A 16,375-nucleotide genomic window follows, 5' to 3' on the forward strand; every position below is an offset into this window, starting at 1 on the left:
ACTGTCTGTGTGAGTAATAAAAACCTACCTGTAAGATTCAGACAGGAGAACAGCAAAGCCAGAAACTTACAGTCCATCATCCTCCCCAGATACTTTGAATTATACAAAGTGGGTGGACAGGTTTACCCTGCTGTGCACAGGGGAGGAGCAACAGAGGGGAAAAAAACAGTCTATAGCAGATCAGCCACTGAGTCTACTGACCTGTGAGATAAAGTTGAATATTTAGAGAGTGTATAATGTTTGTTTATTTTGTATTCATTTATGTTTTCTATGAACAGGATCCTGATGAGGGCTTCTTAACCTCAGTGCATGAACAAATATTTGCTCTCACATCTTGGAAGAAGGAATACAACACAATACACCCTGATGTGCGGTGTGTCAGTGTTTGAGTTTACTCCTGCCACACAAGTGCATCTCTGTTTAAACCTACCCAGCGAAATGAAAATGAAATAAATCGATGCAAGAAACATTAATAGCTGCTTCAAAATAACTTGGAAATGCAATAATCATGATGAATAAAACATTTCTGCATTAAATATATAATTAATTTAACTATAGGGGGTTTCAATATCTACAATAGGTTTCTGTGTTGTCGTACTCCAGCCCATCAAAGTGTCTAGACTTCCCTGCTGAGCAGACCTGCAGGTACAGTTTGCATTTCCCTGTTCAATTCAAAATAATACAAATATTATAACCAGGTCAGCGTCACTGGACGCACACTATTATATTATATTTAAGAAAATGAATCAAGAAGCCAAAACAGAAAACAGGTTTCTTCATTAACACTGGTTAATAATTATTTGGTTTGTTGTTGGAGCTCAGATCTCATTGACTCACATGTAACTCGGACACAGCCTGTCAGCAAGAGAGACTGTCGGTTTTATTTCATGCCCTGCAAGTAACTTTACCCTTCCTTTCCCATGTTTGCTCATCTGTCCCATGACGTGACAGTGTCAACACTGTGATCAGTAAAACAAACATGCCGATGCTTTATCAGTCAGTATTTTCCCCCACAATACCTCAAAATAGTATTTCAGTAAAGTACTTAGTTGTGCACCACTGTAATAATCTTTAGAAAGTCCTGTTCTGTTTCAAAGAAATAAAATCAAAGATTTCACCAACATGTCAGGATACACAGTGTTACTGGTTCAGGTTTGCTCCTGGTTATTAGGTCATCTTCAGTTTTTTCATGGTGGCTTTCTGTTGTGTGTTTAAACTGTCACTGCTCTTCAGCAGCTATGAGGCGACAAGTCTGGATAAAACATGTTGGATCTTGAAGGGTTGAGTCTCAACAACCGAGCTGACAGCAACAAAACAAAACACAACTTTCACAACAGCCAGTGTTGTAGAAAGTACCTAAAAGTCATGATTGAGTTAAAGTAAAGATATCAAGTTAGAATAATATTTTGGTAAAAATGAAAAGTGACACATACGGATAGTACTCAAGTAAAAGTATCTGAAAATAAATGTCCTTAAGTGTCAAAACTAAAAGTACATTTTAACCAATTACTGTTTTTCCTGTCAGATAATCATGTTTTTTTCCTGATGATCAGAGTCAGTGTGTTTTTTTATTTGAGTGTTGATAAATAAATTGATTAGTGTAGTGTAGTGTCAGAGTGTAATCTACAAAGTAACTAAAGTTATCAGATAAATATTGTGGAGTAAAAAGTGCAATATTTGTCTCTAAAATATGGAGTGGAAGTACAAAGTAGCAGAAATAAAAATACTCAAGTAAAATACAACTACCTCAAAACTTGAGGTACTTTATTAAATGTACTTAGTTACTGACTACAATCACCTTTCACAGCAGGTTTAATGTAACATAACTTTGTGTCAGTACAAACATCTTCACCTGTTACATTTTGCATTAAGTACAATTTGCTGATAAAACTTACATGTTTGCTTAAGTAAGGTTAAATGCAGTACTTCTACTTGTGATGGAGTATTTTCAGTGCTGTATTGTTACTTTTACTTCTCTGATCTGAATACTTCCTCCTCCACTACAGTTTCTCTGTGAATCAGTAGATAGTTTGTCATTGTGTACAGCGCCATCATTAGGACAAACAGGAGAACACATCACCTGCTGTCACTAATCCAACAGACTGAACAGTGGATAGACAAAGTAAAACTCTTACAAGCCTCAGATCTGTGTAGTGACTGAATAAACCTTTTGGAAACACATTAGAAAAATACATCTATTTGTAATTTTTGACAGTTTTACACCAGAGCACTGTTAAAAATAAAGCTGAGTGTTTAAACAAGTATTACACCAATGAAAAGAAAGACACAAATATTAAATGGAAATAGAAAAGTGTGCTGCTTCAGACAGATAGATGGAGAAATACATTGAAGTGTTCATACAAGTCAACATAACTTCACAATCAGAGGAGAACATACATCCAGCCTTTATGTGCGTTTACTTTGGGATTAAAGCTCTTTGTTTGATGCACAGAGGAGTGCTTCAGTCTAACCTGTTGAGTCGTAGCACCGTGTATCTGCGGTTTGATGGTGGCAGAACATATTCCTTAAGTGTACGTGGCTCAGTTCAGAGGTGAGCTGTCATTATGAAGTAAACTTTGATTGCACAGTGTAATGATAGAACAATGAAAACCAGTATTTACATTTGTTGCCTTTAAACAAAACTCGCTTTATTTCTCAGAATTCTGACTTTCTTGTCTTTTAATTCATAAACAAAAGAATAATACATTTCTAAAGAGACATGATCAGAAGTGATGGGCAGATGAAGACGTGCAGCAAACGCAGCGACATCTGGTGGCTTTAAAACAAAAAAGCAGCCATTAAAGACTTGGGCTCAATGTGTACAGTCCAAGAAACCTTTGTGTTGTTAATTATGTAGTGTACTGTAGTGTACCTCACACGGGGCACCATATATAGTGCCGCATGCAACATTCATAGGGAGTTTTGGGTTAATTTGGCTGTCAATTATAATTAATGATTATCTGACCAACAGTAGTAGCTCAAAGCTGAATTTGCACCTAGGTGTGAAGACTGAGTCCATTTTGAAATCCACAGTGAACAACCTCATCAGTGAGCCCCAACAGTAGCATATACATTTGTTTAGAAATGCTGCATTAATATAGATGTTATAGCGCAACACGTTACAGTAAAATAGACCTCAGTATGTTTTAAAAAGATGAGATATAAAATATTTTTGAAACATTGTCACTGTCAGCTCATGTTTTTAACCTAAAGGTTTATATTTATGAGACACTTCATATGGATCGCACATGATCAGAGAGAAATATTCACTAACTTAACCTTATTTTTATTAAATCATGACCTGATTTGAGGAAATTCCTAGTATACATCGTCACAATTCTTAGTCTTCCTGCTTTCTTATCTCACTGATGTGCCAGCAGCATCGTTGAGTGGCCTGATATCCTTCATACAAGCTCCAGTACAACATGTTGAAACAGTGACTGTGATGTGACTCACAGCCTCGGTATCATCCGCCCATCTCTAATGATCACGTTCTTCCCAGAATGCTTAATGGGAGTTAATTTCTCCAGAGAGGACTTATTTTCAAAGTTTATAGAAAACGTGCGATGCAAATACATTTTGAATATGTTGTTTATATTACACAATTTTAAAATATATGTTATGATTAAAAGATACACATAATGTAGCCTCCACCGAATTAATGTTGAGATACAGAACATAATACGAACACTAAAGAAAGATTGTAAAATAATAATTCAAAAACATACGCGGTCACCCTAAATCCGAAAATTGACCTCAGGGTAATGGGTCCACATGTTACTTCTGCTTGAGAGTAACAAGAGCAAAAAATCATTATAGTTATTTATTTACTTCTCTACATGATCACCCATTCGGTGTTACAGGCTCTAGGGCGGGCATAGGAGCACCTATCATTTTTTTATATATTTAAGCATGAAAAAGCATCTGCGATCACTGTTATTTTTGCCATTTAGTCACCATTCAGTCATGGAATACTGTATTTTGGACTAAACATGTTATTGAAATGGATCTGCTGGACATTTGTTGGTGTTTGTTGTTATTGTTAAACTGGCTAGCTTGTTAGCTTGTTTGTTTTTTGATTGTTTGTTGCTTTACAGGTTATTAAAACAAATAGTTTTTACAGTGTAGAAAACCTGCAATGCCAGTAAACACTGCTGATGGTGGGTGGCAGAAAATATTAATAATCGGATAAAACCTCTTTACATTTGGTCGCCGTCAAACAGACGACAGTTGGGCTCAATTACTACTGTCGCTGGGGTTTCCCATGCTCTTCAGTCTGAACGTCTCAGACTTGTTCTCGTCCGATGTCCTGATGCCTCTTCTCCTTTCTTCTGTACCTAAATGGCACAAACAGATTATTAATGTTTCAAAATGACTCATTTCTGTTATTAGCCTCATCAAGTCTAGATGAGTAAAACTACTTAATCAGAGATCTCAATCCAGAGCGTTTGAATCATTGAGGTCCAGACCATACTCTTTATAATATGAATGCTAACTGAACAATCCTACCTGCCCGCTCTGGTGATGGGGGCGCATGTTTGCCGTCTGGCAACAGCTCTCCTTCACTCTCCGGCAGCGTGGCCTGAGGGGCTACAAGACAAAGCGTCGCACACTTAGATGGTGTCACAACATACTATTTGCAAAGCACTTCATATCACACAGGTTATATGCCCCACAATTAATCGCCTTGATTCATAAACTTCAGCGGCAGCGTTATCCACCTGGCATCTCCATCTTGCGCTGCTAGCTTAACCTGTCCCATCGTCTCCATCTGGTGCTCTTTTGGCGCTTGTCTCGTTAAACGCTCACCAAAACCTGTAACTTAAACACTGTAGAGCTGCTCCTGTATATCAGCAGCTCACAGAACTGAACCAGAAGCAACTCTTGTTTCACAGAACTGCAGTTGTCAATATGAGCAGATTTATTGTGATTTTCATCTTTTTTACTACCTTTTCTGAGCCCAGTTGGCGGCTATGTTGGTGTTGAGCAAGACGATGTAGTTCACTGAGCGCTTTAACGCAAAACTATAGGAGGTTTTACTATCTTCACAACAACGAGTTTATTGACTTGACAATGATCTTTTTAATTCACGTTCAAGTTGAAACGGCTGCTCAGTATTCAGCTGAACTTGTTTATAATTACAAATAAACTGTGTGACTGTTCAGACAAATGACACAGGAGTTATAATAGCCTGTGCATTAAAGGTTTTACTCACCAGGATCATCTGACTGTGTCGTAGTGTCTGTTGGTAAAAAAATAAATAAATAGTGTGTTATATTGTGTTAAAATTACACACAAACAACTGATGAACAGTGTGACTGAATTACAAATGACTTTAAGTTTTTTACGTACACTGATCTGTTTTTTGCTCTGTTTGTGAAAAAAATACCCCCCAAAAAGCACATGTGTTATGATGACAGATGAACAAGTGATATTTAATAATTCAATACATTTGTGCAAAATTGTGAAAAAAACACGCATTTAGGACAATATAAGTGAACAGAGAAGAAATGTAAGACTTACTGGTCCTTTGACAGTAACGGTATATACCGATAACAATGGCGGCACTGACAGCGAGCGAAAGAAGAATACCACTAGCAAGACCAGCTATGGTGCCCGCTGAAAGTACAGAGGAAATATGGCAAGATTTGTTCTCCACTCTGCATCTAAAACAACATCTATTCATCCATTTTTTTACACCCACTTCTTCTGCTCAGTGATCACAATGCACACAGAGATAGGCAGCAGTCTGAGTCTCATTTTGAGAAGTGTACTTTTACCTCCAAACTGCACTCAGCTGAAGTATCTTGTAACTAGTAACTTGTTGTTTTGTCACATTAAACTGAAGTTCACTGTTTAGCCCTTTATGCTACTCTGAGCAGAAACTCTCTATCGTCCCTGACTGGGGGACGTCGGGACGCTGTTAGCCTTGAGCCCTGCAGTTTATTTGATTGGCTCTTCTGATCAGCCTGTATAGAGACCACCGATCAGTTGATTTAGAACTAATATCAGCTGTTAACGATCAGTGGCCATTCGGTTGGCGCACCCTTACAAATAATGACCTCATCTGTTATCTCAGACCACACTGATAAAGGCAAAACTGTTCCAGCTGAACGAACTCGAGTACTTACTGTTGTTCTTTGGTGGATCTGTCGCTATAGAAAAAATGAGGGACAGAATGACAGAAAAACAAATGAGTACACAGTATAAAGGCAGAGATAAAAATATAGCCAGGTTTCTATTCAAATGTAGTTCACATTTTGATCGAATAACCAGAAAATGGGAAATTCATGCATGTTTCCATACGCTGCTGTTACACAAATATTTGTTCATGTAGAGCACATTTTATAAGGATACTGGAGTCAAGCCTGAATGAAAGAAACATGCAGTTACAGCTGAGGTACAGTATGTGTTAGATGCACAGTCTGCAAGCTACCAGCTTCACCTCAGCTACCTTTATTTCAAAAGTCCTCTCTTTCCTCCTCCTACCGATAGCACACCAGGTGACGAAGACACCAGTTTGAATATGTATTCATGTTTTTTCAAAGTATTTGGATCAATTTTAGAACATTTTGAAATGATTAAGCATTTACTTACATTTGGGTGTCGGGCTGGGGGATTGAACCACTTTATCAGCTGTTAAAGAAAAGACAAAGGTTCAAAGTTACTCAGGAAAGAAAAGACAAATTGTAAAGAATTTCACTTTATTTTATCATCATTCTGAAAATGTTTCAGAAGTATGAACTTGTTCGTCTCAGCGCGACTCAGGCGGACTTTTGGTATCACCTGAGAAACATCTTGTCAATCAGCACCTTGTAGTGGACTAGTTGCGAAGTCATATCTAAGGTCCTTCCTATTTACTGGAGTAGTGAACAATGTTTCCGTTACATAAGAACCTTATGGCATTGTATGATTGTTCCTTTTAGTCAAACTCTCAGGTGTTGCCAGGGAATTAGTGCTCAGGAAAAACGTTATATTTTGATCGCAAAACATGTAAAAGTAATTGTAATGATATTAATGGTTGTTGTTTGGTTTTTTTTTTGGGGGGGGGGTTGGTAAGTGACCATGGTATAAGCAAGATAATGCCCTTTGAGGAGTCTATAATGAGAGATTAATGGACGACACAGAGATCGAACCATCTGAAGTGCGAATTGGTTAATCTGGGTTCTAAAAATTGACTTCCTGGTTATGCAAAGGTTAAATAAATACTTAAACCTGTAACAACTGAGTTCTAAATACAGCACTGACTCTCACATTTAAAGTTGACATTTTGATCGGCAACAGCAAACAAATGGTTCTTTACGAATCCGACGCATCATCATACATTTGAAGTTTCACCTGATGAATCTCAGCCCAGTCTTCATATATTTAAATACCGATAAAGGCAAAACTGTTGCTGAACAAACTCAACTACTCACCAGGTTTCTTTGGCTGCTCTGTCAGGAAAGAACAAAGGGAGAAAGAACAATTGCATCATGAATATTTTAATTGGTTCATGTTAGCCAATTACATCCGACTAACCGGGGCAGAAGAACACTGCATCACTGAATCATCACATTTTTGATCAAGTCTGAAGGCTCCATCTACAAAACCTACGAGACCAACAAATAGCTGGTCTGAAGTCAAAGGTGCAGTATTTTATATTATACAGACATATACATATTCAGTCATTTTAAACATTTCCATGCACAGTAATGTCACTATAACAAATATCATATTTAAACAGCACAACTAAAAGCTGCAGTTATAAAGTCAACAGGACAGAGGAAATTCTCCAGAAGGAAAAGAAATTAACTTCTGTCTTCTGAGAACTATTTTTAGACAGGATGTCAAGATTTATCAGGAGGACAGCTGCTTTACTCCAAATGATGACTACTGTATGAGTCTAACTGTGTGTGAGAGAGCTCTTGATGTGTAGAAGAACATTAATTAACATATATATATCAAGAGATCAGGAGTCAGAAATATAATTGTTTTCTATGGCCAACAATATCAATATTTTATAGTTTAAAAAAAATATACCAGTGACAAAAATGGCTGTGCTTACACTCATTATTTTGAGATAACGGCATTAAAAAAATTAGCTAGTTAGTTTGTTGTGTCAAGTCAACAAGGCTTGTGGTATCAGAATTCATTTATTTTGTTATATCGAGAAAACAAAAGGCCAGTTTGTCAAGATAAGGAGACAAGTCACCGCTACGTAACTGGATTTTTAAAGCCAATACTGATATCAGTATTTGATCGTTTGAGAAACCTGATAAATATACAGAAGATGAGATTGGTCTGAAAAATATTCAGTTGTGTGATTGATTTACAGTATTTGTACTGCGTTTTGTATCAATACATCAAGTAAAGTATGAGACAAACTGTACTACTTACCAATAATGAGTCGAATCTCACAGGATTGCCCTTTTACAACCAAGCAGCTGTACGTTCCTTCGTCAGCCTTCGTAACGTTTGTGATTGTCAGTGGAATTTTCCCCTCTGTTAGATTCCCATCGCTACCAAGAGACGCTCTGTTTTTGAACTTTTCTGCCTGATCGTCTGCAGAAAAAGCTCTACTTCTGTAGACGAGGGCACGTTCTTTCTTGTCCATATTCCATTCAAAGTTTTCTTTCGTCACATCTCGTTGAGGCTGGAAGTAGCAGTCCAAAGTGACGTCCTCTCCTACTGTAGCTTCAACCCGGCTCTTTGGGCAAGTTATATGGTGGCTCCCTTTGATGAGGCACAACATTTATTCTTTTTTTAGCATTTTACCTCATCATAGTACATTTCCTTTTCCCAACAAAGTGAAAGAGCGATATTTGGTGCATGTACATTAAGTAAAGACAGCTATTCTTTACTTGCCTTCATCCTGTTTGGGATCTGATTGGCCTGTGGGGAAAAATAATGAAACAAAAAATCAAAATGTGTGACTACAAACGTGCAAAACATACTCAAATTGTTATAAATCATTGTAAGTAGATGTAAATTATCCTGGCACTTCAAATTTATACAAAAACATGTCGAGCACCAGTAACAGTGACGTCAGTATATAGACCGCCAGCACCTCCAACTGGGACTCTTCCACGAGACTAGATGAATATATCGCTGTTGGAAATGCTAAAGCTATGAGTTAGCTAGCTGCACAAGAATGGGGGAGAAAGTGCAGCCAGAATTTTAGGAAATTAGGAAAATATATATGACTGCAATTCATCCCAAACATATAAATCCTGCCATCATCTCCTCCCTCCATGATGATATAAAGTCAGGTGAGGTCTCGTAGTCCACAGAACATTTCTGGAGCTTCACAGTAAAACAGAGTTGCAGCGTTCTGCTGAACAACTGAAGCAGCCGGAGACAAAAACATTTTTGGGTGAGTCACCCCTTTAATGTTGGGCCTGAGCTCTCATTAAAGCAGTCTCATCACAGATCTGAGATGGTCTCTAATACATCACCAACCATTATTTTAATCACAAATAATGACTTTCTCAATGTAATGGGTGATATAAACTGGTTAAAAGAAACATATTCCCAGATTCCTTTACAACTCGAGTGACTCTGTGAAATGACTCAGAGTTGCTCCTGACTCACTGGTGCCCTCTGGTTAATTCGGCATTACGCACAAAGCATTACGATGCGTCTTTCCTTGGTAAAAGTGTCAGTTTCTTCCCGACATCCCTGTAAAAGCCTGTCTTCGCCGGACTCCCTTTAAAAAAGGCTCAATTTTGAAACGTGTTGCGTCGGAAGAAACCGTCCAAACGTTGTGAAACGCAGTTTACAACACGCTCTCAACTATCTGGGCCTGCTTGTTAATTCGGCAAACATTATACATGGAGAAAAAAATTAAAAACTGATGTCGGTGTGGCCCTTTACTTTCATATAGAGCGTATTTACAGCCTATTTACATGTTATTTCACATCATCGCTTCCTCTGAGTCTCTTATCTGTCACGTCTTTCCACTTCAATGAGAAATCCAGTGAGTCGTGAAGAACCAGTTTCATATCAGCTGAGCAGGAATTAAGTCAATCACAGTCACTTTTGGAGATTAAGTATATATCGACCAGAGTTTTCAACAAGCACATTTAGTAATGAACACATTGTTAGGCTCCCATTGTTAACTGATTGGTTGATCGATACATTTTTAGCTGACCACAGACGTTTTCTTTCAGACTGAACAGCGCTGACCTCCACGGTTCTGACAGAAACCTACCTGTGAGGCTGGCGGACAGGCTGGACAGCAGCACCACGACATGTAACTTCATCCTCGTGGTTGAGGAGCAGATCTGCGTCTCTACAGCTGACCTCAGGCTGAAGATGATCTCAACTTGTTGGGTTAAGTACCTCCGTGGTCTCGGTGGGCGTTATCAAAAACACACTTGAAACCTGAAACTTTACTTTCTGTTTCTCGGCGGCGCTCGGTGACGCAACAAGTGAATAACTGGCGACAATAATATTAACAATATTTACTTTTATGCGCTGATCAGCAAAATGTTGGTGGCCAGAGTTTGAGTTGTAATCTTAACTTTTGGGAGTCTCAGTTAAAGAAAACAAAAAGATGAAAACTGAGCCTGATGGAAATTTCGACTGTGAGTCAAAATAATGTGATTAAAGTCCAACTTTTTAGATAAAAAGTCAATTTTTAGATAAAAAAAACAACAACATTTTGAGATTAAAAGTACAAATCATTATTAAGACATAAAAAGTAAAAATTGTGAGATTAAAACTCATAATTATGAGATAAGTCAAAAATGCATTGGCTGTTGGTGACCGTGGGAACAGACAGTATGAGACAACTGGAGTCACATGATTCCCTACATGTTGAAATAAAGTCACTTTGTGGTGAGAACCTGCTGCTGGATGAGGAAGATAAATGAGGAAATGAGTTTCACTGACTTCACTTTCATCCTTTCATCATCACATTCATCCATCTTGTTTTCCAGAACTGAGCAGAGGGAGAAACAACCTATGATGGGGTCAATAAAGGAGTGTTAACTTGCTATTATTAGTAGTTAGTAGTAGAATTATTATTGGGGCCCGACCTATTGTATCTGTAAGGATTATTTAATATTCTCCTTCTTCCTTCCAGTCGACTGCATATTTGGCGGCCTGAACATACCCCAAAACTCACCAAACTCGGAACATACGTCACATGTGCGCGCCCACATCTGAATTCAACATGATTGGGGGTGGGTGTGGACAAGGGACTCCATAACGCCACCTGATGTTGCTGTGTCCCTGTGACAACTTTCTCGGATCGAATTTTTATTGATTTTTATTGATTTTTATATGTAAATATTAGCATGCTAGCTCAATAGCTTCCAAGATATGTGATCAATGGACTCAAAATCAGTGTGGGATCATGTAACTACACTGGCTGCATGAGATACACCTCTTGTTTTTACATTTTACATCTGTTCATATTTTTATATGAATTTTTGTTAATTTTTATGAATTTTTATATGTAAATATTAGCATGTTAGCTCATTAGCTTCCAGGTCATGTGATCAATTGACTCAAAATCAGTGCGGGACCATGTAGCTACACTGGCTGCATGAGATACACCTCTTGTTTTTACATTTTACATCTCTGAATATTTTTTATTAATTTTTGCGATTTTTTATATGTAAATATTAGCATGCTAGCTCAATAGCTTCCAGGTCATGTGATCAATTAACTCAAAATCATGTTGGGATCATGTAACTACACTGGCTGCATGAGATACACCTCTTGTTTTTACATTTGACATCTCTAAATATTTTTTATTAATTTTTACGTGTATATGTATATGTAAATCCTCATTATAAACGATGCACATAAAATACCTATATAATGCTGTAATTACTAACTGAATATGACCTAAAATGTGCAATATACTGAGACACTAAATACTGAATTAGAAATCAAATATCTTATTAGTTAGTTGGGATATATGTGTTTTTTTCCTTCTAGTTTTTGTGTCATTTGACAACAGGTACATGTTAAAAGACCTTTTCAGTGACCTTTCTTTATTTATCAGAATAATTCAGTCTAGATTCACACTAGATTCTAATTCAATCTAGTGTGGATTGAAGTGTAGGAGAAATATGCAAAGTTGCTCCATGTGCTATGTGAGAAAAAAAACACATGCATCTATTTTTGTAGCTCGTGTATTTGAATGAATTTACAATGCAAATGTACTCACAGTGAATTGACCGTGAACCTGTAGTACTGAACCCAACAGAGGCACTAATAAGCCTCCTTACAATGAATAACAATGAAAATTACATGTTATGAATGAAAGGTTATACTGTGTTACAGACGAGCATGGAGACGAAGATAAGGTTACTGAATCTGATCATTTAGACGGATATAAAGTTGTTTTTTTGTAAAAATAAACCCAGCATGGTTGCACAGGGTGCAATGGGATAGTAGCCTGAAAGAATTACTATTGTAGGTCTAAAACATCTCATCTGAGGATATTAAATATAAATATTATAGCGTCCTTTCCTTTCCGTCCTTTCTCCACATTACACTAAAGATGATGCTGATAAAAAAAAAAGTTGCTCTCGCTGGTTTCTACCATCCACCAACTTTAACTTTACACAATTCAGCTGACTAGATGTAGCTGATGTACACAAACTGACTCTTCCTGTATTTGTTTTGTATCCACATGTTAGAACGCCCTTATTGTATGTTCCTTTGGATAATAGTGTTAGCTTAATATAGTGCCACAAATAGTGCTAAAATAATTCAGCATTTTTGCAAGTCAAGTCAAATTGAAGTCACAGTTAATTGTAGCCCGGTATCACAAAGCATGCCACACAGGGTTGTACCGAAAAACAGCAAATAACCGCATGAGCACAACACATATAAACATATACAAAATGTACCACACCACAATAAAAACAGTAATAAAGCAAAATATACAAAACCGTACAAAATCTAGACATATTAGAACACATGTTGTATACAAAAACATATCTGTAACTATGACCACATTTAAGTTTTAGTAAGTTAGCTGATATTGAAACATCTTATTACGACACACATTTACGTTTCTTGGTAAGTGGCGACCTCTAGTGGCTGTAGTCATTATTATGGAAGCAAAGGAGGAAGTCAGGTGAAGTAATACAGCGGGAAAAGACAACTTATGAAGGAGGATGGGGACTGTTCGAGTCCAGTGTGAAAACAGAAGTCAACAGCGAGTTCTTTCAACTTACTGATGTAGTGAAGTTACAGAAGTAACCCCAACTATGATGTTGGATGCTTCACACACACCTTCAACTCAACAGCGCAGATGATCTCTACAATCAGCACACTTTGAAGGCAGACAATGAAAATAAGTGTAACCAATTTAGTATCTGACCAAATGTGAAATATGGTCACAAAAAAAGAAAAGTGATTTATCAGTGCATTATCATGTCACAGTGAAATTGACCTTTTGTATATGAAATCACTAATCATAATTGGCACGTGAATGCATGGGTTATGGCCAAAAATGTGTCTTGTGAGGTCACAGTGACCTTTGACCAATAACTTTAATCTGTGCATCCATGGGGCCAAGAGAAATTCCCTCTAGATGTTCCCGAGAGTGTGTTGGCCAGAATGGGATGAACAAATTGAAAACAAAAGGCCTCTGGACACAGTTATTGCCTGTGCAAAGGCATAAAACCTGACCTGAGAAATTGGGACAGAAGAAAATTGTAATCTAGTGTTCTGCCCCATACAGGCACCACAATACAGCAAATCCAACAACAGCAGATGTAGCAATGGCAACTGCAAGGCCAATTATAGCACCTGGAAGAAGAGAGGAAAGATGTCAACATTAGTTCTTCACTGTGGGCTCCAAGATAACATCCATCCATGCATTTTCTACACCCACTTCTACTTTTAACGGGCATAATAAAGACTTGGAGGGGCAGCCTGTCCCACTAAAACTGTTAGAATATCTTTCATTTACACAACAGTATTATCATTAAGAATATTTACCTGAAATATCAGAACAATCAGCTGAGAAAAGTATTAGACTAAAGTGTTGGCATTGTACGTTTCTGCAAACTATGGATGTGTTCAGTTTGTATTTGCTCCACATGTGTCAGGCAGCCCCTCAGACAACTAGCCTGTCTGCTTTCTTGTCCGGAGACACTCCAGTATTGAAAAGTGGCTGCAGAGGAGCGATATAACCCAAGAAGGGCAGCAGCCGGCCGGTCAGAAAGGACTGCACTAGCTGAAGAGGGGGGTGTGTTTACTGGGGAAGCTACAGGTCATAATCCCAGATATTTGCACCAACGCTAAGCACTGAAAGGGAGGCCGGAAATGTGATCCTACCAATCAGAACACTCACAATTCTTGCAGTCGTTTAGGGAGGTGCACATCAGGCTATGACGTACTGCATGCATCTACGCAGAGGACATACTTAACTCAGTACAGTTAAACTTTCTTAACTTACCATCATTCCCTGGTCGTGGTTCTGTGGCTAAAAATGAAATAAGATATCAAAATATGTGAGAAATTCTGACCCAAAGTTGCAGTAGATGTTGAGGTAATTTAAGCTTTACCAGTCAACATATTTACTTACGAGGACTATCATTCAGATTTTCTTTGTTTCCTTTCTCCCCTGGCTTTGCTGAAAAATTGTGATAAATTGTAATTGTGTGCAAGAATTTATATACTTCTAGCATGTGACCAAAACTTTTTAAATCTTTAAGTTTTGTTTATCTGTACTCACCTACGATGAGAGTAACGTAGCCTTTCTTGACCTGACTTTTCAGATTGGGAACATTGCACATGTAATTTCCTGCATCCTGTTCCGTAACGATGGTCAGCATCAGTGAAATGTTTCCTTTGGTCATCTCATCATGGAAGAGAGAAGTTCTACCTTTGTAGCTCTCGTCCTGAGAAACTGGATCATCTCTTCTACTTCGATAGACATGAACATGAGTTTTACCACGTCTCCACTCCACCGTTAGGGTCTTCGCATCAAATGGGGGCTCCAGGTGGCATGGCAGGATGGCATCACCACCGACTGTGACAGTAACTGGTTCATTTGAGCCAATCACATCAGACTCTCCTGGGGAAACAAAGACAGCATTTAGCGCCATTAAAGCATTATGTAGCTATCTTGCCCTAAAGATAAAGCTTCTAAATCATGTTGATGGTACAGTGTCTTGTGATCCGGTGAATGATGTCCTTGTCAGAAACCCTGACGGAGGTGAAGAGACTGAAGAAGACATTGCCGGATAAAAATGATGAATTGTGCTGAGTATTGGCAAGGACTTCACGATACGATACGCATCATGATACGTGGGTCACAATCAATTATATCACGATACATTGTGATACGATGCATATTGCGATATTCCACCTAGTTCACTGAAAATGTAAAAAAAGAGCTGAAATACAAGTCGCTGTGTACGATCTGGGTAGTCTTGATACAACACATCACATTATATTAACAAATGCAGTCAAAACAATTTAATTTAAACAGTATTGGCAAGTTTGCACAGCTGCACACTGTTATCGAACACACTGATGTAGCTGCCATACCTGGACACACTGAAACAGTGTCCCTGAACACACCGTAAACCATAATGAAAATAAAGTGCTTCTGTTAATTTCTTGTGTCACTGTCTGAACAGTGAACTGAAATGTAGACCCATGAAAATGAAGTACTGCTTATTGTCACTACAGGGTAAACCACATGTCTGACGCCGGTGTTTTCACTACAGGGGCGCAAATAAAATGCATGACCGACTCAGAACAAGTCGTGTTATTTAGCATGGCTAAATGCCGCAGAGGGAACGCAACAGACATCTCTCTGTGTAGCGTGAAGATTCACTTGTGATTACTCGGTTTGAGATTATAATATGAGTCTTTAAAACCTCTGGTTCAGTGGTACAGGTATCAAAGTGATAATCACTTCCTCTAAATCTTTTTATGATCAGACCTTTAACCGACACATCAATGGAAAATTCCAGCTGAGCCAGTTATTCATTGAGGCGTTTTATGAGATCATCTGAACAGGAAGAACAGCATTTAAAGCCCACTGTCAGCTGTGAGCATGACGTGATTTTATTGTTGCACCTCTCAGGAAAAGTTATTCCAAATCCACTCGGATTTAAGAGGCTACAGTGAAAAGTTAGTTGACTTTTTGTTGTTTTTGTTTATTTCACTTTCATACATGAGGTTAAAATAATGACACAATGAACTCAGCAGATGCCAGAAAAGTAGACAGTCAAAGAGAAAAACTGATTTCTGAGGCTAAAACTCACCTGAGACACTCGCCACAGAGAGAAAGGACAACCACACAGCCGGTGACAACGCCATCTTGCCTGTGATGAGTATGGGAATGTTATGACATGGTGGAGATTCACTTTCTCTTTGAAAATCACTGGCCTAAATAACTGCGTCACTT

The 16,375-nt window shown here is 38.1% G+C and overlaps 1 protein-coding gene across 2 annotated transcripts; it reads right to left on the reverse strand.

Annotated features, from left to right (window-relative positions):
- Positions 1–3,659: 3,659 nt before the first annotated feature.
- LOC311252101 (uncharacterized protein) lies at positions 3,660–8,712 on the reverse strand. 2 transcript variants are annotated; one of them, XM_084344937.1, is made up of 9 exons: positions 8,380–8,712; positions 7,419–7,436; positions 6,598–6,636; positions 6,132–6,155; positions 5,524–5,619; positions 5,353–5,370; positions 5,216–5,242; positions 4,510–4,590; positions 3,660–4,337 (listed from the first exon to the last, which is right to left on the reverse strand). In XM_084344937.1, exons 1-9 carry the CDS (start codon positions 8,594–8,596, stop codon positions 4,237–4,239), a joined length of 621 nt encoding a protein of 206 aa, XP_084201063.1. In that variant the 5' UTR covers positions 8,597–8,712; the 3' UTR covers positions 3,660–4,236. The 2 variants fall into 2 exon arrangements, with proteins under 2 accessions (XP_084201063.1, XP_084201064.1); XM_084344938.1 differs by lacking the exon at positions 5,353–5,370.
- Positions 8,713–16,375: the final 7,663 nt, after the last annotated feature.

The sequence above is a fragment of the Pagrus pagrus genome (genome assembly GCF_965226575.1).
Source record: "Pagrus pagrus genome assembly, chromosome: 22".
NCBI lineage: Eukaryota > Metazoa > Chordata > Actinopteri > Spariformes > Sparidae > Pagrus > Pagrus pagrus.